This window comes from Oncorhynchus nerka, linkage group LG10, assembly GCF_034236695.1.
Source record: "Oncorhynchus nerka isolate Pitt River linkage group LG10, Oner_Uvic_2.0, whole genome shotgun sequence".
NCBI classification, from domain to species: domain Eukaryota; kingdom Metazoa; phylum Chordata; class Actinopteri; order Salmoniformes; family Salmonidae; genus Oncorhynchus; species Oncorhynchus nerka.
This window is the reverse complement of record NC_088405.1, coordinates 93,674,531-93,695,303: the sequence shown is the minus strand read 5'-3', so window position 1 is coordinate 93,695,303 and position 20,773 is coordinate 93,674,531. Positions and strand designations below refer to the sequence as shown.

The window sequence follows — 20,773 nt, the reverse complement described above, 5'->3', positions numbered from 1 at the left end:
CTTTTCATTTCATTAGCCAATAGCCATAATTACCTATAGTAGATTAGGAGGTTTGATGCCTTAACTCAGCCTCTCTCCTGCCATGTCTACTGATACTGATGGAAGGAATCCAACCATAGTCTATATACCTTGAAGAGGTGGATACACGCTTTAGAAAACAAGATGCTACCTAGAATCATAGGGTTCAAGGGTCAAGGGTTCTTCAACCGTCCCTCTGAAAATAACTATTGTTTTGGTTCCAAGTGGAACCCTTTCACCACTAAAGGGTTCTACCTGAAACCAAAAAAAGGGTTCTCTGAAGGGTTCTCTGAAGAAAAACGTTTTTTTCCCCCTAAGTGTGCGTGGTCGAGAGGCTTATCTCCCTGCATCCGGTAGTCTGGCGTTTTCATATGGAGTCAGCTGTGTCAATTGCTCAGGGCCCACTAACAGGTCGATTTACAGTCCAGATAAAGAGTGTGAAGGTACATACCCATGTGAAGGTACATACCCATGTGAAGGTACATACCCATGTGAAGGTACATACCCATGTGAAGGTTGTCCTCTGCAGGATCATCCAACACCTGCAACAATAAAAACACGTCATCAGGAATACATCCCATAATATTATTAAGCATAGGAGGCAGACACGGGTAAATAGCGTTGTTCGGCCCACCGTGATTACTGCTTTTATGAAAACTGTTATTAAAATTACAATGTATTACAACATATTACAATAACAACATATTAAAATGACAATAAATGACATATTTTCATTAAAATGTTATTTTTGATAAGTAAATTAAAACAATTGAATTATTCCATCAGAAGATATGTTCTGGACAAAAATCTGATTGTTAGTTATTTTGTTTCTACAGATGCGACCCAGTCTTGAGTTATTTTTTTTGCATAGTTGCTTTGCAAAAAGGACTGGTCATCAGTTCTAAACAAAATGGTTGCTACGCTGCTCGTCCAATCAGCATCTAGGATCCCAAACAACCAGTTTTATAATACACCCTACTTGGAACTTAAGGCCAGTTCAATTTTTGTTTTCATTCATTTTTTTTGTAATCAGGAAATGATTTAGGCCTGGGAAACCACATGGGTACATTTAATTATCAGGTGGAACATAAAACCACAGTACACTGGACCTACAGTATAGGTATTACCGTAACACCGGAGAATACGGCAGCAGCAGCATAGCGAGTATTCATTGGCCTTTAAAGCACACTCAAGAGGATCTTAGATGCCAGTTTGAATTGAATTTGAATTGAGGAGGATATTCATATCTTAGCTACTAACCATCTGTGACAAATGTAATTGCCACTTTACGTTTTACATTTTCCCTCTAGCTGAGATTCTTTTATAACAAGAGAACAGTTCTGAGGCATCATAAGAACATTTGACTGTGAATTGGAGAGGCACAATGAATATGATCTCATCCCAGCGCCCCACCCAAGCCCGGTAGGTACTTTACATAATGAGCTTTGAATTGGGAATGAATGGAGAATAGAGGAGGACAGGAGGAGATGGAGAGAGGAGGACAGGAGGAGATGAAGAGAGGAGGACAGGAGGAGATGGAGAGAGGAGGACAGGAGGAGATGAGGAGAGGTCAGGAGGAGATGGAGAGAGGAGGACAGGAGGAGATGAAGAGAGGAGGACAGGAGGAGATGGAGAGAGGAGGACAGGAGGAGATGAAGAGAGGAGGACAGGAGGAGATGGAGAGAGGAGGACAGGAGGAGATGGAGAGAGGTCAGGAGGAGATGGAGAGAGGAGGACAGGAGGAGATGGAGAGAGGACAGGAGGATATGAAGAGAGGAGGACAGGAGGAGATGGAGAGAGGAGGACAGGAGGAGATGGAGAGAGGTCAGGAGGAGATGGAGAGAGGAGGACAGGAGGAGATGAAGAGAGGAGGACAGGAGGAGATGGAGAGAGGAGGACAGGAGGAGATGGAGAGAGGAGGACAGGAGGAGATGGAGAGAGGACAGGAGGAGATGGAGAGAGGAGGACAGGAGGAGATGGAGAGAGGAGGACAGGAGGAGATGGAGAGAGGAGGACAGGAGGAGATGAAGAGAGGAGGACAGGAGGAGATGGAGAGAGGAGGACAGGAGGAGATGGAGAGAGGAGGACAGGAGGAGATGGAGAGAGGAGGACAGGAGGAGATGGAGAGAGGAGGTCAGGAGGAGATGGAGAGAGGAGGACAGGAGGAGATGGAGAGAGGAGGACAGGAGGAGATGGAGAGAGGAGGACAGGAGGAGATGGGCAGAGGAGGATAGGAGGAGATGGAGAGAGGACAGGAGGAGATGGAGAGAGGAGGAGATGAAGAGAGGAGGACAGGAGGACAGGAGGAGATGGAGAGAGGAGGACAGGAGGAGTGGGAGTGGCTGGTTGCTCTGGGATGAGGCTGTAGAGCGAAACACTAAGAGAAGAGCTCCACTTTCACTGTAACTTATTATGACTGACTGTTACAGTGATGCTGGGAGCCCCAGAGGTACCCATGGCCACCCACTGACTCCATCCCATCTCCATCTCCGCGCCTCCACCCTCCCCTCCTTTCACTGTAACTCATTATGACTGGCTGGTACAGTGATGCTGGGAGCCCCAGAGGTACCCATGGCCACCCACTGACTCCATCCCATCTCCATCTCCGCGCCTCCACCCTCCCCTCCTTTCACTGTAACTTATTATGACTGACTGGTACAGTGATGCTGGGAGCCCCAGAGGTACCCATGGCCACCCACTGACTCCATCCCATCTCCATCTCCGCGCCTCCACCCTCTTCTCCTTTCACTGTAACTCATTATGACTGGCTGGCATGATACCTCCTACTGACTCCAGCCCTCTCGATGCCCTCCACCCACCCACCCGGCCCTCCATCAGGCCTTGATGAGCCCCCCCCCCCCCCCCGCCGTCTGCCAGTGATTGAAGAGCAGTCTGATGATGTCACTGGGGAGACGAGTGCATCAGCGCGGTGCGTTCTGTCTGTCTCTCCTCGGTCTCTCCTACGTCTCTCCTAAATATACATCTCCTTCACATAAGCCACTGTGGTTAGCAGCGCAGTGATTGGTCACGTCCCAAAATGGTACTCTATCCCCTATATTACACGTCTTTTGACCGTAGTGAACTACATCGTGCCCTCAGAAATTAGTGCACTACACCGTGCCTTCAGAAACTAGTGCACTACACCGTGCCTTCAGAAACTAGTGCACTACACCGTGCCTTCAGAAACTAGTGCACTACACCGTGCCCTCAGAAACTAGTGCACTACACCATGCCTTCAGAAACTAGTGCACTACACCGTGCCCTCAGAAACTAGTGCACTACACCATGCCCTCAGAAACTAGTGCACTACACCGTGCCTTCAGAAACTAGTGCACTACACCGTGCCTTCAGAAACTAGTGCACTACACCGTGCCTTCAGAAACAAGTGCACTACACCATGCCTTCAGAAACTAGTGCACTACACCGTGCCTTCAGAAACTAGTGCACTACACCGTGCATTTAGAAACTAGTGCACTACACCGTGCCTTCAGAAACTAGTGCACTTACACCGTGCCTTCAGAAACTAGTGCACTACACCATGCCTTCAGAAACTAGTGCACTACACCGTGCCCTCAGAAACTAGTGCACTACACCGTGCCTTCAGAAACTAGTGCACTACACCGTGCCTTCAGAAACTAGTGCACTACACCATGCCTTCAGAAACTAGTGCACTACACCATGCCTTCAGAAACTAGTGCATTACACCGTGCCTTCAGAAACCAGTGCACTACACCGTGCCTTCAGAAACTAGTGCACTACACCATGCCTTCAGAAACTAGTGCACTACACCGTGCCTTCAGAAACTAGTGCACTACACCATGCCTTCAGAAACTAGTGCACTACACTGTGCCTTCAGAAACCAGTGCACTACACCATGCCCTCAGAAACTAGTGCACTACACTGTGCCTTTAAAAAATATATATTTTACCTTTATTTTACTAGGCAAGTCAGTTAAGAGCAAATTCTTATTTTCAATGACAGCCTAGGAACAGTGGGTTAACTGCCTGTTCAGGGGCAGAACGACATATTTGTACCTTGTCAGCTCGGGGATTCGAACTTGCAACCTTTCGGTTACTAGTCCAACGCTCTAACTACTAGGCTATATACTGTGTATATATAGGGAATATATATATATATATACTGTGTATATAGGGAATATATATATATATATACTGTGTATATATAGGGAATAGAGTTTAGAACACAACCAGGTTGTCCATGCTGTGTATTCTGTGGAGGTATGATGAGGTTAGCAGCATCAAGGCTTAGCATGCAACCCAAATAGCTCCCGATTCCTTTTCATCTGTCTCCTCTCCAAATAAGCATCGCTCCTTCAGCCTTCCCCTCAATATATGACACTGTGTGGTAAATGAAAAGCCTGTAGCTGATGTCTGGTAAATGGACATTCTTTGTAGTTCTGTTGTGGTGGCAGCATGTCGAATGATTTCTACAGTAACAACTATCAATGAAAGTGTTGTCTTGCTGGGTGAAGCTTAAAATGTATATTTGTCATGGCCTCTTAGGTCGCTCTGGATAAGAGCGTCTGCTAAATGACTTAAATGTAATGTAAATGTATTTGTCATGGCCTCTTAGGTCAATTAAAATGTATATTTGTCATATGGCCTCTTAGGTCAATTAAAATGTATATTTGTCATGGCCTCTTAGGTCAATTAAAATGTATATTTGTCATGGCCTCTTAGGTCAATTAAAATGTATATTTGTCATGGCCTCTTAGGTCAATTAAAATGTATATTTGTCATGGCCTCTTAGGTCAATTAAAATGTATATTTGTCATGGCCTCTTAGGTCAATTAAAATGTATATTTGTCATGGCCTCTTAGGTCAATTAAAATGTATATTTGTCATGGCCTCTTAGGTCAATTAAAATGTATATTTGTCATGGCCTCTTAGGTCAATTAAAATGTATATTTGTCATGGCCTCTTAGGTCAATTAAAATGTAATTTGTCATGGCCTCTTAGGTCAATTAAAATGTATATTTGTCATGGCCTCTTAGGTCAATTAAAATGTATATTTGTCATGGCCTCTTAGGTCAATTAAAATGTATATTTGTCATGGCCTCTTAGGTCAATTAAAATGTATATTTGTCATGGCCTCTTAGGTCAATTAAAATGTATATTTGTCATGGCCTCTTAGGTCAATTAAATTGCTTTAAGATTCCACTTCACATTCTCCTTGCTCGGCCTCTTGTTTCTTTACTAGAGACAGACACCGTGAAACAGACTCTACTCTCACTTCTTTGGCCTTACGTTTCAGCTTACCTAGTGAACGTACCTGTGCTAAATAAATAACAATGAAATGAAATATTGTTTCTTTACCGGGTACAAACACAGACGTTGGACAGTTTAGCTTTGTGAACTATCAGCATGACGTGAAACAGACTGACACTTGGCCTATGGTTTCTTGATCAGAGACACAGTGAGGTAGGCTCTCCTCTCACCTCCACCAGTTTTACTATGTTGAGATGGTCCAGCTTCTTGAGGATAGCGATCTCCTGGTACACCCTCTCCAGGGGGCCTAGGACTTTGGGCTGCTCCCCCTGGACTGCAGCCTTGGGACCTCTCGGAGGAGGGCGACCTGCAGGGAACCAACAACCCCAAACCTCACGTCAGCTGCAATTTTAGACAATTCAATTAAATGTAATACAATTCAATCCATTTTTAGATACTTTCATTGGATTTCGACATGATGCGCGAAAAACGCTAATATCAGTCCCATGATTTGAATGGGATTTGTGCCACAAATGCTAAAATATTAGCGTTTAGAAACAGTGACAGGGAAACTTAACCAAAGCCTGGATTCCTGTCCCATCTTATCCATTGGGTGAAATATTTAACTCTTTAACCCTTTACGCTCATGGAAATAGGCCTATATGGACAGAACCAAATTGAAATGTTTCTAATAGAAGAACTATGGGGGCGGCAGGTAGCCTAGTGGTTAGAGTGTAGAGGCGGCAGGGTAGCCTAGTGGTTAGAGTGTAGAGGAGGCAGATAGCCTAGTGGTTAGAGTGTAGAGGAGGCAGGTAGCCTAGTGGTTAGAGTGTAGAGGAGGCAGATAGCCTAGGGGTTAGAGTGTAGAGGAGGCAGGTAGCCTAGTGGTTAGAGTGTAGAGGCGGCAGGGTAGCCTAGTGGTTAGAGTGTAGAGGAGGCAGATAGCCTAGTGGTTAGAGTGTAGAGGAGGCAGGTAGCCTAGTGGTTAGAGTGTAGAGGCGGCAGGGTAGCCTAGTGGTTAGAGTGTAGAGGCGGCAGGGTAGCCTAGTGGTTAGAGTGTAGAGGAGGCAGATATCCTAGTGGTTAGAGTGTAGAGGAGGCAGGTAACCTAGTGGTTAGAGTGTAGAGGCGGCAGGTAGCCTAGTGGTTAGAGTGTAGAGGAGGCAGGTAGCCTAGGGGTTAGAGTGTAGAGGAGGTAGGTAGCCTAGTGGTTAGAGTGTAGAGGAGGTAGGTAGCCTAGTGGTTAGAGTGTAGAGGAGGTAGGTAGCCTAGTGGTTAGAGTGTAGAGGAGGCAAGTAGACTAGTGGTTAGAGTGTAGAGGAGACAGGTAGCCTAGTGGTTAGAGTGTAGGGGAGGCAGATAGCCTAGTGGTTAGAGTGTAGAGTAGGAAGGTAGTCTAGTGGTTAGAGTGTAGAGGAGGCAGATAGCCTAGTGGTTAGAGTGTAGAGGAGGTAGGTAGCCTAGTGGTTAGAGTGTAGAGGAGGTAGGTAGTCTAGTGGTTAGAGTGTAGAGGAGGCAGATAGCCTAGTGGTTAGAGTGTAGAGGAGGCAGGTAGTCTAGTGGTTAGAGTGTAGAGGAGGCAGGTAGTCTAGTGGTTAGAGTGTAGAGGAGGCAGGTATCCTAGTGGTTAGAGTGTAGAGGAGGCAGGTAGCCTAGTGGTTAGAGTGTATAGGAGGCAGGTAGCCTAGTGGTTAGAGTGTAGAGGAGGCAGGTAGCCTAGTGGTTAGAGTGTAGGGGCGGCAGGTAGCCTAGTGGTTAGAGTGTAGAGGAAGCAGGTAGCCTAGTGGTTAGAGTGTAGAGGAGGTAGGTAGCCTAGTGGTATATATTTTTTTAAAGCATAAGAAGCATATGCACGACCATGGTTAAGAAAACACTATGGACATTATGGGGAAATGATCAGACCAAAAGGTGAGGACACATCAGTTCATCTGACACAAGACTGAATCCAAAACATCACACTGTTGAATTCATGTGAATTTGACATTTCCTGTACTTTTCACAACATATTGTCAATAACGAAAATACTCTGGATACATTCAGTGACATAATAAGAATATTCAATGACATGTTGGAGTAGGTGCAATATAATACAAATCTATGACAAGGGTTTGAGTGAACAGTCTAACTGGTGTTGCTAAGTGACCAGACACCTCTCCAAACTGTGGGTTTGAGTTAGATCTCTTACTGGTTTTGCTAAGTGACCAAACACCTCTCCAATCTGTGGGTTTGGTGAGAGGTCTAACTGGTGTTGCTAAGTGACCAGACACCTCTCCAAACTGTGGGTTTGAGTTAGATCTCTAACTGGTGTTGCTAAGTGACCAAACACCTCTCCAAACTGTGGGTTTGAGTTAGAACTCTAACTGGTGTTGCTAAGTGACCAGACACCTCTCCAAACTGTGGGTTTGAGTTAGAACTCTAACTGGTGTTGCTAAGTGACCAGACACCTCTCCAAACTGTGGGTTTGAGTTAGAACTCTAACTGTTGTTGCTAAGTGACCAGACACCTCTCCAAACTGAGGGTTTGAGTTAGAACTCTAACTGGTGTTGCTAAGTGACCAGACACCTCTCCAAACTGTGGGTTTGAGTTAGAACTCTAACTGGTGTTGCTAAGTGACCAAACACCTCATTTCAATGCACTATTATGACACTGTAAAGTGTTTTTTTAAGCTCTACTAGCTTTGCCATTGAGGAACTGAAGCAAGCACCCTTATAATATTTGTTTGTAACACAGCCCTGCGTCCGCACCATCATCATACAAACGTTGACACTGTAAATGACCTGCGTTTTCAAATATGGAAATGTAGAGTGCACATTTGGACTCATGGGTGTGTGTTTTGCTTGTATGACATCAAAGCGATATTTATTATAATCCTCAACATTTCATCTTTCAGAACACATGGACTCCTCTCGATTTACAGCATTTTCCTCACTCAAGACAACAACAAATGTGCAAAAGTTGCGCAATTAGCGGGAGGCATGGGTGAATTTTATAATGGCTGTCAGTTAAAACCCATACAGCGCTGTGAACCGGAGAACCTGAGCTGACGTCATTTATAGAATGTTACTGTACAGCCACTGGGTTCCAATTTAAGAGCTTATGAAAGACATAATCTGCCATTTTAAACCTGTAAACAGGATGGCATGGGCTGTGTGTGGAAAGGGCTAAGATCCTAACTGTATACTTTGTTTGATGGCCTTTTGAGCTGTATTTAATACTACTAATAATAATACAAATAATAGTAATAGTAATAATATTAATAATATTAATAGTAATGATAATAGTAATAATATTAATAGTAATAATATTAATAGTAATAATAATAGTAATAATATTAATAGTAATAATATTAATAATAATAATATTAATAGTAATGATAATAGTAATAATAATAATAATAATAATAGTAATGATAATAGTAATAATAATAATAATAATAATAGTAATGATAATAGTAATAATAATAACAGTAGTAATAATATTAATAGTAATATCAATAATAATATTAATAGTAATGATAATAGTAATAATAATAACAGTAGTAATAATATTAATATTAATAATAATAGTAATAATACTATTAATAATAATAATAGTAGTAATAATAGTAATAATAATAGTAATAATAGTAGTAATAATAATAATAGTAGTAATAATAGTAATAATAGTAGTAATAATACTATTAATAATAATAATAGTAGTAATAATAGTAATAATAATAGTAATAATAGTAGTAATAGTAGTAATAATAATAATAATAGTAGTAATAGTAGTAATAGTAGTAATAATACTATTAATAATAATAATAGTAGTAATAGTAGTAATAATACTATTAATAATAGTAATAGTAATAATAATAGTAATAATAATAATAATAATAGTAGTAATAGTAGTAATAATACTATTAATAATAGTAATAGTAATAATAATAGTAATAATAGTAGTAATAGTAGTAATAATACTATTAATAATAATAATAGTAGTAATAATAGTAATAATAATAGTAATAATAGTAGTAATAGTAGTAATAATAATAATAATAGTAGTAATAGTAGTAATAGTAGTAATAATACTATTAATAATAATAATACTATTAATAATAGTAATAGTAATAATACTATTAATAATAATAATAGTAGTAATAATAGTAATAATAGTAGTAATAATACTATTAATAATAGTAATAGTAATAATACTATTAATAATAATAATAGTAGTAATAATAGTAATAATAGTAGTAATAATACTATTAATAATAGTAATAGTAATAATAATAATAATAATAATAGTAGTAATAATAGTAATAATAGTAGTAATAATACTATTAATAATAGTAATAGTAATAATAATAGTAATAATATTAATAGTAATAATAGTAGTAATAATACTATTAATAATAGTAATAGTAATAATAATAGTAATATTAATAGTAGTAATAATAATAGTAATAATAGTAGTAATAATAATAATAATATTAATAGTAATACTATTAATAATAATAGTAATAGTAATAATCATATTAATAATAATAGTACTAATAATATTAATAGTAATAATAATTATAATAATAATAATAGTAGCAATAATATGAATAATAATATTAATTGTAATAATAATATTAATAATAATAGTAATGATAATAGTAATAATATTAATAGTAATAATAGTAATAGTAATATTAATAGTAGTAATAATATGAATAATAATAGTAATAATAATATGAATAGTAATAATAATAGTAATAATAATAGTAATAATAATAGTAATAATAATATGAATAGTAATAATAATAGTAATAATAATAGTAATAATAATAGTAATAATAATAAAAGTAATAGTAGTAATAGTAATAGTAATAATAGTAATAATAATAATAATAATAATAAAAGTAATAGTAATAATAGTAATAGTAATATTAATAGTAATGATAATAATAGTAATATTAATAGTAATGATAATAATAGTAATATTAATAGTAATGATAATAATAGCAATAATAATAATAAAAGTAATAATAAGAGTAATAATAAGAGTAATAATTATAATATTAATAATAATTATACTATTAATAGTAATAATAATAATAAATATAAATATAATTTAGCAGACACTTTTATCCAAAGCGACAAGTGTTTTTTCTCGTTTGGGAGGTATCAGGAATCCAGGAATGGAAGCCACCACCTGAGCTCCAGAGGAGCAGTGACCTAAGCAGTATGTTGAACGTGTCAAGGTCCAACTGTGTGACACGTACGTGGAAATCCATACTGCTTCATCAGCTTCTTCTTGGACACCACCTTCATGGCCTGAGGGGGATGAGATTGGTCATATTAGTGAGCTAACATGTCATATCTTTCATTCTGGTCGCTCACACACTATTTCGTTGAATCACTAACAATAAAGAGACACACACACCACACAGTACACTTCAGTGCAGAAAACACAGAAAGCTTCAATGTTATTCAATCATTTTCATTCATTAATTTATCCATTCCTTCCATCCATGCATTCACCCATCCATCCATCCATTCATTCAATTCATACTGAACAGGATTAAGGGAGAGAGACTAGCATAATGGTCACGAGGGGGTCATACTAGATACATACAGAACCCCGGTATTTAGTGAGGACCACTGGCTACTATTCTGAACTTTTTTGTGGCGAGCTTTGCGGCGCCCAGAGGTGCTGAAGCATCACCTAAGTGGGCGCTACACAGTTGGAAGAGGAGAAGTTCAGTGGCTATAAGACCCAGACTGGTTTCCAGACCTGTCCTCCATCACCATCATCCTGTGACCACATCCCTCTGCTCAAGCCATGAACAGACCCGATCCCCCTCCGAAGGATGCAGTATCTAAAGACTTGGCCTTTATTGACCTGTCATATTGCTTGTTTTGTTTCGTTTGCTCTTGAAGAATGCTATATTTATTATTAGAAGGTGTAAAGAAGTCTAAAGTCTTACAGCATTCAAATAAATGTCCTATACATTAGCTCGTCCCTCCAGGAATTTGTAGAGATTTTTAGTGACATCTGTGGGCAAAAATGCTTAATTTTCCTGAAACAATTCTGACATTTTGCATGGCGATGTGCGATGATTTTGTTATTAAATTTGCCGCGAAAAATGTGCTGTAAACCGAAAATGTTTGTTGACACGTGGCTTGATTGTACCATGTTATCTGGTAAATGTCTTGTGATTGGTTGAAATTGCGAGCACTCTTTCTCTACTGGGGTGATTGGTCAGTTTAATGCGATAATTGTTTAATGCCGAAATAGTGCGGTTGATTGGTCAAAATGTGCAATCTCAGAATCACGGAATCCTGGAGAAAGTGATCAGTGTTAAGCACACCAGCGTTGCAGGTACACTCGCTGTCAAAGCATCTTGTTTCTTTGGAACCATAGCGAAGTGGATGACGTAATAACATCTTTAACTTCCTGTATTTATCTACATATTAATCAAAGAAAGCTTTCATAAATATTTCCATTGTGTCATTTCTTGTGCTAATGGCGTACTTGAGATTCCCAGCACCACTTTCTCTGCTTGCGGGTAAGAAATGACTATGGGAAATGGACTGATGCACAGTGGATGATTGGTTCTGTTAGGAAAGGGTTGACTTCTGTTATTGCCAGGGTTTAAAGGCCCAATGCAGTCATAAATATTGATTTATACATATTTCTACACTATGAGGTTGGAATAATACTGTGAAATTGTGAAAATGATGACAAAGCCCTTTTAGTGTAAAAGCTGTTGGAAAAGGAAGCCTGATATTTCAGCTTGTTTTGGTGGGGTGGAAATGGACACATCACCAGGCTGTAAATTAGTTAATAGACCAATAACAATGAGAGTTCCAAACCTCTCTGCCAATAACAGCTAGTTAGTTTTCATTTTGCCCCTCCTTACTTCAGACCACTCCCAGACAGTCCTAGAAGAATTATTGCATGAGAAATTGCTCTTCGCGAAGATGTTATTTTTTATTTTTTACCATTTTTAACTGAAAACAAATCACAGTAATGTACTTAATTGTTACCCCAAAATGATTTGATATTGAGATCAAAACAGCTGCATTGAACCTTTAACTCAGGTATGGTAAAGAGGACTCCAGAAAGCAAGCTAATGGTTCTGATGTTGGAGTCTGCAGTTTGTTACCAAGGTGACCATACATCCACATTGAACCTTTAACTCAGGTATGGTAAAGAGGACTCCAGAAAGCAAGTTAATGGTTCTGATGTTGGAGTCTGCAGTTTGTTACCAAGGTGACCATACATCCACATTGAACCTTTAACTCAGGTATGGTAAAGAGGACTCCAGAAAGCAAGCTAATGGTTCTGATGTTGGAGTCTGCAGTTTGTTACCAAGGTGACCATACATCCACATTGAACCTTTAACTCAGGTATGGTAAAGAGGACTCCAGAAAGCAAGCTAATGGTTCTGATGTTGGAGTCTGCAGTTTGTTACCAAGGTGACCATACATCCACATTGAACCTTTAACTCAGGTATGGTAAAGAGGACTCCAGAAAGCAAGTTAATGGTTCTGATGTTGGAGTCTGCAGTTTGTTACCAAGGTGACCATACATCCACATTGAACCTTTAACTCAGGTATGGTAAAGAGGACTCCAGAAAGCAAGTTAATGGTTCCGATGTTGGAGTCTGCAGTTTGTTACCAAGATGACCATACATCCACATTGAACCTTTAACTCAGGTATGGTAAAGAGGACTCCAGAAAGCAAGCTAATGGTTCCGATGTTGGAGTCTGCAGTTTGTTACCAAGGTGACCATACATCCACATTGAACCTTTAACTCAGGTATGGGAAAGAGGACTCCAGAAAGCAAGCTAATGGTTCCGATGTTGGAGTCTGCAGTTTGTTACCAAGGTGACCATACATCCACATTGAACCTTTAACTCAGGTATGGTAAAAAGGACTCCACAAAGCAAGCTAATGGTTCTGATGTTGGAGTCTGCAGTTTGTTACCAAGGTGACCATACATCCACATTGAACCTTTAACTCAGGTATGGTAAAGAGGACTCCAGAAAGCAAGTTAATGGTTCCGATGTTGGAGTCTGCAGTTTGTTACCAAGGTGACCATACATCCACATTGAACCTTTAACTCAGGTATGGTAAAGAGGACTCCAGAAAGCAAGTTAATGGTTCCGATGTTGGAGTCTGCAGTTTGTTACCAAGGTGACCATACATCCACATTGAACCTTTAACTCAGGTATGGTAAAGAGGACTCCAGAAAGCAAGTTAATGGTTCTGATGTTGGAGTCTGCAGTTTGTTACCAAGGTGACCATACATCCACATTGAACCTTTAACTCAGGTATGGTAAAGAGGACTCCAGAAAGCAAGCTAATGGTTCTGATGTTGGAGTCTGCAGTTTGTTACCAAGGTGACCATACATCCACATTGAACCTTTAACTCAGGTATGGTAAAGAGGACTCCAGAAAGCAAGCTAATGGTTCTGATGTTGGAGTCTGCAGTTTGTTACCAAGGTGACCATACATCCACATTGAACCTTTAACTCAGGTATGGGAAAGAGGACTCCAGAAAGCAAGCTAATGGTTCTGATGTTGGAGTCTGCAGTTTGTTACCAAGGTGACCATACATCCACATTGACCCTCATTAAGTCGTTACCTACAGTCACGCTGATAGTTCACAAAGCTAAACTTTCTTCCCTCAGTAAGAATCCTAAAACCGTGCAGCTCAGGATAGAATTAACAACATCCTGTGAATTCACAACTTCAGAGTATTCGGGTGTTCTAGTGACGTGAGAGCCAAAGTCAGTGTCTCAAACACACACACACACACACACACACACACACACACACACACACACACACACACACACACACACACCTCATTACCTTATAATTTATACCACTAATTAGCTGTTAATCCCTTGCACCTGCGGAACACGTGTATCTTCCGTTGGCTAATGAATAGAACCCATCTGAACACATTACACAGTTTTATTAACGACATCATTCATATTCTCCCTGTGTGTGTGTTACGGATACAGTTATCCTGTGTGTGTGTGTATCCTGTGTGAGTGTTTCTTTTCTCTCCTTCTCCCCTCACAGGTGAAAATCATCACTCCCCAATCAGTCAACAATCAATCATCAATCAGAAGACACACCTCCTCCTATTTCCTACCCTATCACAGTTCCTTCCCCATGGTTTAAAAACCCCATCATTTGTTTGCTCTAGAGCTCAATCTCTAGCAATCTCTCACTCAATCTCTCTGTAAATGCCATGTCTGTAGGTCTCTGTGTTTCACTCTCGCTTTGTGTCTTAACCTCTCTTTTGTTTAAAGCACCTCCATAGCACTTTGTCATCACCTGTGAGTATTGTTTTGGCTATGGTGTTTTTGTTTGTTGCTGGTGGGAAAAGGGGAAACCAAGACAAGTCGCCCATGGGCATACACTACCCGTAGGTGAACTTTGTTAAATACACTAGTTAGAACTGGGCGGACCACCCACTGTATTTTTGGTTAGTTAGTTAGCTGTTGTTAAAGTAGGGGTGTCTAGCTTAGGGGTGTTTTTGCATACTTATTGTTTCTTTCCTTGGGTCCAGCTCAGCCCCTTTTCCTGCTCCCCCCAAATACCGTGTGTTTATAAATAAACCTAGAGTTTGACGGTAGATTTCTGTTGTCGTGGTTATTTCGTGCACACTTTTACTTTGTCACAATAATAATTTGCATGAGTTATGTTACGGGTCTCATTACCATCCCCCCCTAGACTGTCGGGCCAAAAGGGATTCGTAACAGTGTGTGTGTGTGTGTGTGTGTGTGACGTCCAGGACATCAGACGCTGTTCAGACACCATGATGAAGGACCACGGACGGTGCATATCTTATAGGAGATAGTTTGTATTTTATCCTATTTCTTCAGACAGTACCACCACCACCACTACATAGTATTGATAGTTATTTCCCTACTTGTGTCAAAGATCACAACATTAAAGCCTATTCCTAGTGTCGTCTTCCATTGATGTCATAGTTCTCCCAGGATCAGCTCGATGAGTTTAAAGAGGAGAACGACAAGGTGACAGCCGTCTGTAAGTCTGTAAGTCATTGAGAGAGGACATCAGTTCTGTGTGTGAATCCATGATAACAATGACAGAGAAATCAGATTATCTCCAGGGACAATCCAGGAGGAACAACATGGTTGTGGATGGAAATGCAGAATCTCCACATGAGACCTGGACGGAGTCTGACAAAGTGAGGGAAATAATCTCTGAGAAACTGAAGATGGACCACAGGAAGATTGAGGTGGAAATCGCCCCCACAGAACCGGATAACCCACCACCTGCCCAGCTGACAGTACCCAGGTTGATAGTGGTCAAGTTCCTGAGGTTCAAGGACAAGTTAGCTGTTCTGGAAAGAGCCAAGAACTTTAGAGGAATGTATATCTTCCTCAACGAGGACTATCCTGAAGCTGTGTGCCAGAAAAGGAAAGAACTGATCCCAGCCATGAAAGCTGCTAGAGCGCGTGGGGACATTGCTTACATCCCCTATGACTCCCCTATGGCTCATTGTCCTATCATTGAGAGCCAAGCCTGTGGTTTCATAGCTTCAACCCCCGCAGCACACACACACACACAACTGATTAATGGACTGCTGAATGTATATCATTTTCTCCTGCTTTGTTTGCTCATTTCCATATTATGTTTATCTCTGATAAGCTCCCCAGGAAAGGTCTGAAAATAGCCAATATTAATATATGTAGCCTTAGAAATAAGGTTAATGAAATCAATAACTTGCTAACATCAGAGAACATTCATATATTAGCCATTTCTGAGACTCACTTAGATAATTCATTTGATACATCAGTAGCAATACAAGGATATATAACTTCTATAGAAGAGACAGGAATGCTTATTGGAGAGGTGTTGCTGTATATATTCAGAGCCATATCCCTGTAATGCTTAGAGAAGATCTTATGGGGGAGGTGTTGCTGTATATATTCAGAGCCATAATCCCTGTAATGTTTAGAGAAGATCTTATGGCCAGTGTTGTCGAAGTGTTGTGGTTGCAGGTTCACTTGGCACATCTAAAGCCTTTTCTTTTGGGGTGTTGCTATAGGCCACCGGTGTTGTTTAAGTGTTGTGGTTGCAGGTTGAAGTGTTGTGGTTGCAGGTTCACTTGGCACATCTAAAGCCTTTTCTTTTGGGGTGTTGCTATAGGCCACCAAGTGTTGTTGAAGTGTTGTGGTTGCAGGGTCACTTGGCACATCTAAAGCCTTTTCTTTTGGGGTGTTGCTATAGGCCACCAAGTGCTAACAGTCAGTATCTAAGTAATTACATTTACATTACATTTAAGTCAGTAATATGTGTGAAATGCTTGATAGTGTATGTGATGGAAACAGAGAGGTCTACTTTCTACTTTTTTTTTGGGGGGGGGGGGGGGGTTGCTATAGGCCACCAAGTGCTAACAGTCAGTATGTAAATTAGAGGTCGACCGATTATGATTTTTCAACGCCGATACCGATTATTGGAGGGCCAAAAAAGCCGCTGCCGATTAATCGGCCGATTTTTATTATTTATTTGTAATAATGACAATTACAACAATACTGAATGAACACTTTTTTTTATTGATGTATAATATTTAAGTTAAAAATATATATATTTTACATCAATAAAATCAATTTAGCCTCAAGTAAATAATGAAACATGTTCAATTTGGTTTAAATAATGCAAAAACAAGCAGTCTCTTTGTGGAGTGCAACGAGAGAGAGGCAGGTCGTTATTGCGTTGGACTAGTTAACTGTAAGGTTGCAAGATTGAATCCCCCGAGCTGACAAGGTGAAAATCTGTCGTTCTGCCGCTGAACGAGGCAGTTAACCCACCACTCTTAGGCCGTCATTGAAAATAAGCATGTGTTCTTAACTGACTTGCCTAGTTAAATAAAGGTACAAATAAATAAATAAATAAAAATCGGCAAATCGGCGCCCAAAAATACCGATTTCCGATTGTTATGAAAACTTGAAATCGGCCCTAATTAATCGGCCATTCCGATTAATCGGTCGACCTCTAATTTAAATAATATGTGTGAAATGCTTGATAGTGTATGTGATGTAAACAGAGAGGTCTACTTTCTTGAGGACCTGAATATTGACTGGTTTTCATCAAGCTGTCCACTCAAGAGGAAGCTTCTTACTGTAACCAGTGCCTGTAATCTGGTTCAGGTTATTAATCAACCTACCAGGGTGTTTACAAACAAGATAGATCATCCACATGTATCGATCACATTTCTACTAATACTGTAGAACTTTGTTCTAAAGCTGTATCCGTACCCATTGGATGCAGTGATCACAATATAGTGGCTATATGCAGGAAAGACAAAGTTCCAACAGCAGGTCTAAAATAGTGTATAAGAGATCATACAAAAGATTTGGCTGTGACTCTTATGTGGATGATGTTAAAAAATATTTGTTGGTCTGATGTCATTAATGAGGACCATCCAGACGCTGCCCTTGATTAATTTATGAAATTGCTTCTTCCAATTATTGATAAACATGCACCTGTTAGAACTGTTAAGGCTCCATGGATTGATGAGGAATGTAAAAACGGTATGGTTGAAAGAGATGGGGCAAAAGGAGTGGCTAATAAGTCTGGCTGCACATCTGACCGGTTGACTTATTGCAAATTGAGAAATTAAGTGACATAATGTGATTATTATGTATTATGAAGCCAAGATCAATTACATAAAGAATGATGTAAAAAAAAACTTTTGTACTTTAAATGAAATTATGGCCTTAATGACAAATTCAACTCTATCATTCATCGAAACAGATGGCATATTCATCACAAAACCATTTGATGTTGCCAATTATTTTAATGATTACTTCATTGGCAAAGTCAGAAAACTTGGCAGGAAATGCCAAAAAACGAACAGTGAGCCATCGCACTCATGCATAAAAAAACAAATAATGAAAGAAAAGCATTGCAAGTTTGAATTTTGTAAAGTTAGGTGGATTTTTTTGTTTGTTATCGATCAATAATGACAAACCTCCTGGCATTGACAACTTAGATGGAAAGCTACTGAAGATGGTAGCTGACTCTATACCCACTCCTATCTGTCATACCTTTAATCTGAGCCTAGAGGAAAGTCTTTGTTCTCAGGCCTGTAGGGAAGCCAAAGTCATTCCGCTACCCAAGAGGGGTAAATCGGCCTTTACTGGTTCTAACAGCAGATCTATCAGCTTGCTGCCAGCTCTTAACAAACTGTTGGAAAAAATGTTGCTTGACCAAATACAATGCTATTCTCTGTAAACAAATGAACAACAGACATTCAGCACTCAACATGTACTGCACTCACACAAATGACTGATGATTGGTTGAAAGAAATTGATAATAAGAAGATTGTGGGAGCTGTACTGTTAGATTTCAGTGCAGCCTTTGATATTATTGACCATAACGTGTTGTTTAGAAAATGCACATTACCGGTCAAAAGTTTTAGAACTCCTACTCATTCAAGGGTTTTTTTAAATTATTTTTTTTACTATTTTCTACATTGTATAATAATAGTGCAGGCATCAGAACTATGAAATAACACATATGGAATCATGTAGTAACCAAAAAAACATTAAACAAATAAAAATATATTTTATATTTGAGATTCTTCAAATAGCCACCATTTGCATTGATGACAGCCTTGCACACTCTTTCTGTCAACCAGCTTCATGAGGTAGTCACCTGGAATGCATTTCAATTAACAGGTGTGACTTCTTAAAAGTTCATTTGTGGAATTACTTTCCATCTTAATGCGTTTGAGCCAATCAGTTGTGTTGTGACAAGGTAGGGATGGTATACAGAAGATAGCCCTATTTGGGCAAATACAACGTCCATATTATGGCAACAGCAGCTCAAATAAGCAAAGAGAAACAACAATCCATCATTACTTTGAGAAATGAATGCCAGTCAATACGGACAATTTATTCAAGTGCAGTCGCAAAAACCATCAAGTGCTATGATGAAACTAGCTCTCATGAGGACCGACACAGGAATGGAAGACCCAGAGTTACCTCTGCTGCAGAGGATAAGTTCATTAGATATACCAGCCTCAGAAATTGCAGCCCAAATAAATACTTCACAGAGTTCAAGTAACAGACACAACTCAACATCAACTGTTCAGAGGAGGCTGTGTGAATCAGGCCTTCATGGTCGAATTGCTGCATAGGAACCACTACTAAAGGACACCAATAATAAGAAGAGACTTGCTTGGGCCAAGAAACAGAGGCAATGGACATTAGACCGGTGGAAATTTGTCCTTTGGTCTGATGAGTCCAATTGGAGATTTTTGATTCCAACACCAGTCTCAACGTAAACAGTGAAGACGTGACTCCGGGATGCTGGCCTTCTAGGCAGAGTTGCAAACAAAAAGCCATATCTCAGACTGGCCAATAAAAATTAAAAATGGGCAAAAGAACACAGACACTGGACAGAGGAACTCTGCCTAGAAGGCCAGCATCCCGGAGTCGCCTCTTCACTGTTGACGTTGAGACTGGACAGAGGAACTCTGCCTAGAAGGCCAGCATCCCGGAGTCACCTCTTCACTGTTGATGTTGAGACTGGTGTTTTGCGGGTACTATTTAATGAAGCTGCCAGTTGAGGACATGTGAGACGTCTGTTTCTCAAACTAGACACTCTAATGTACTTGTCCTCTTGCTCAGTTGTGCACCCCGGCCTCCCACTTAAATTGATAAACTTGGATTAGCTAACACAACGTGCCATTGGAACACAGGAGTGATGGTTGCTGATAATGGGCCACTGTACGCCTATGTAGATATTCCATAAAATATCAGCCGTTTCCATCTAGAATAGTCATTTACAACATTAAAAATGTCTACACTGTATTTCTGATCAATTTTATGTTATTTTAATGGACAAAAATGTGTTTTTCATATAAAAACAAGGACATTTCTAAGTGACCCCAAACTTTTGAACGGTAGTGTATGTGGGAACTCCTTCAAGACTGTTGGAAAAGCATTCCAGGTGAAGCTGATTGAGAGAATACTAAGAGTGTGCAAAGCTGTCATCAAGGCAAAGGGTGGCAACCTTGAAGACTCTCAAATCTAAAATATATTTAGCTTTGTTTAACACTTTCTTGGTTACTACGTGATTCCATGTGTGACATTTCATAGTTTGATGTCTTCACTTCTACTCTACAATGTAGAAAATAAGAAAAAATTAAGAAAAACCCTTGAATGAGTAGGTGATCTAAAACTGTTGACCGGTAGTGTATGTGTTATAGCTTTTCAACATCTGCCATATCGTGGATTCAGAGCTATCTATGATAAACATGTCAAGTGTGGTGTACCACAGGGCAGTTGTCTAGGCCCTGTGGGGTCCTCCTCTATTTTCACCAATGACCTGACACTTGCTTTAAACAACACCTGTGTGTCCATGTATGCTGAATATTCAACCATGTATGTGTCAGCAACCACATTTAGTGAAATCACTGAAACTTATAACAAAGAATTGCAGTCTGTTTTGGAATGGGTGGCCAGTAATAAACTGGTTGTGTACATCTCTAAAATGAA

The 20,773-nt window shown here is 39.6% G+C and overlaps 1 protein-coding gene across 1 annotated transcript in view; it reads right to left on the bottom strand.

The window, feature by feature from the left end:
- LOC115124695 (calcium/calmodulin-dependent protein kinase kinase 1-like) overlaps positions 1–20,773 on the bottom strand; it is a 154,928-nt gene that overhangs the window by 47,870 nt on the left and 86,285 nt on the right. The window contains exons 5-7 of the mRNA XM_065023946.1: positions 10,495–10,546; positions 5,477–5,613; positions 524–560 (exon numbers count right to left, since the gene is read on the bottom strand). Coding sequence (XP_064880018.1) covers positions 524–560; positions 5,477–5,613; positions 10,495–10,546 — 226 coding nt within the window. The remainder of the gene's footprint in view (positions 1–523; positions 561–5,476; positions 5,614–10,494; positions 10,547–20,773) is intronic.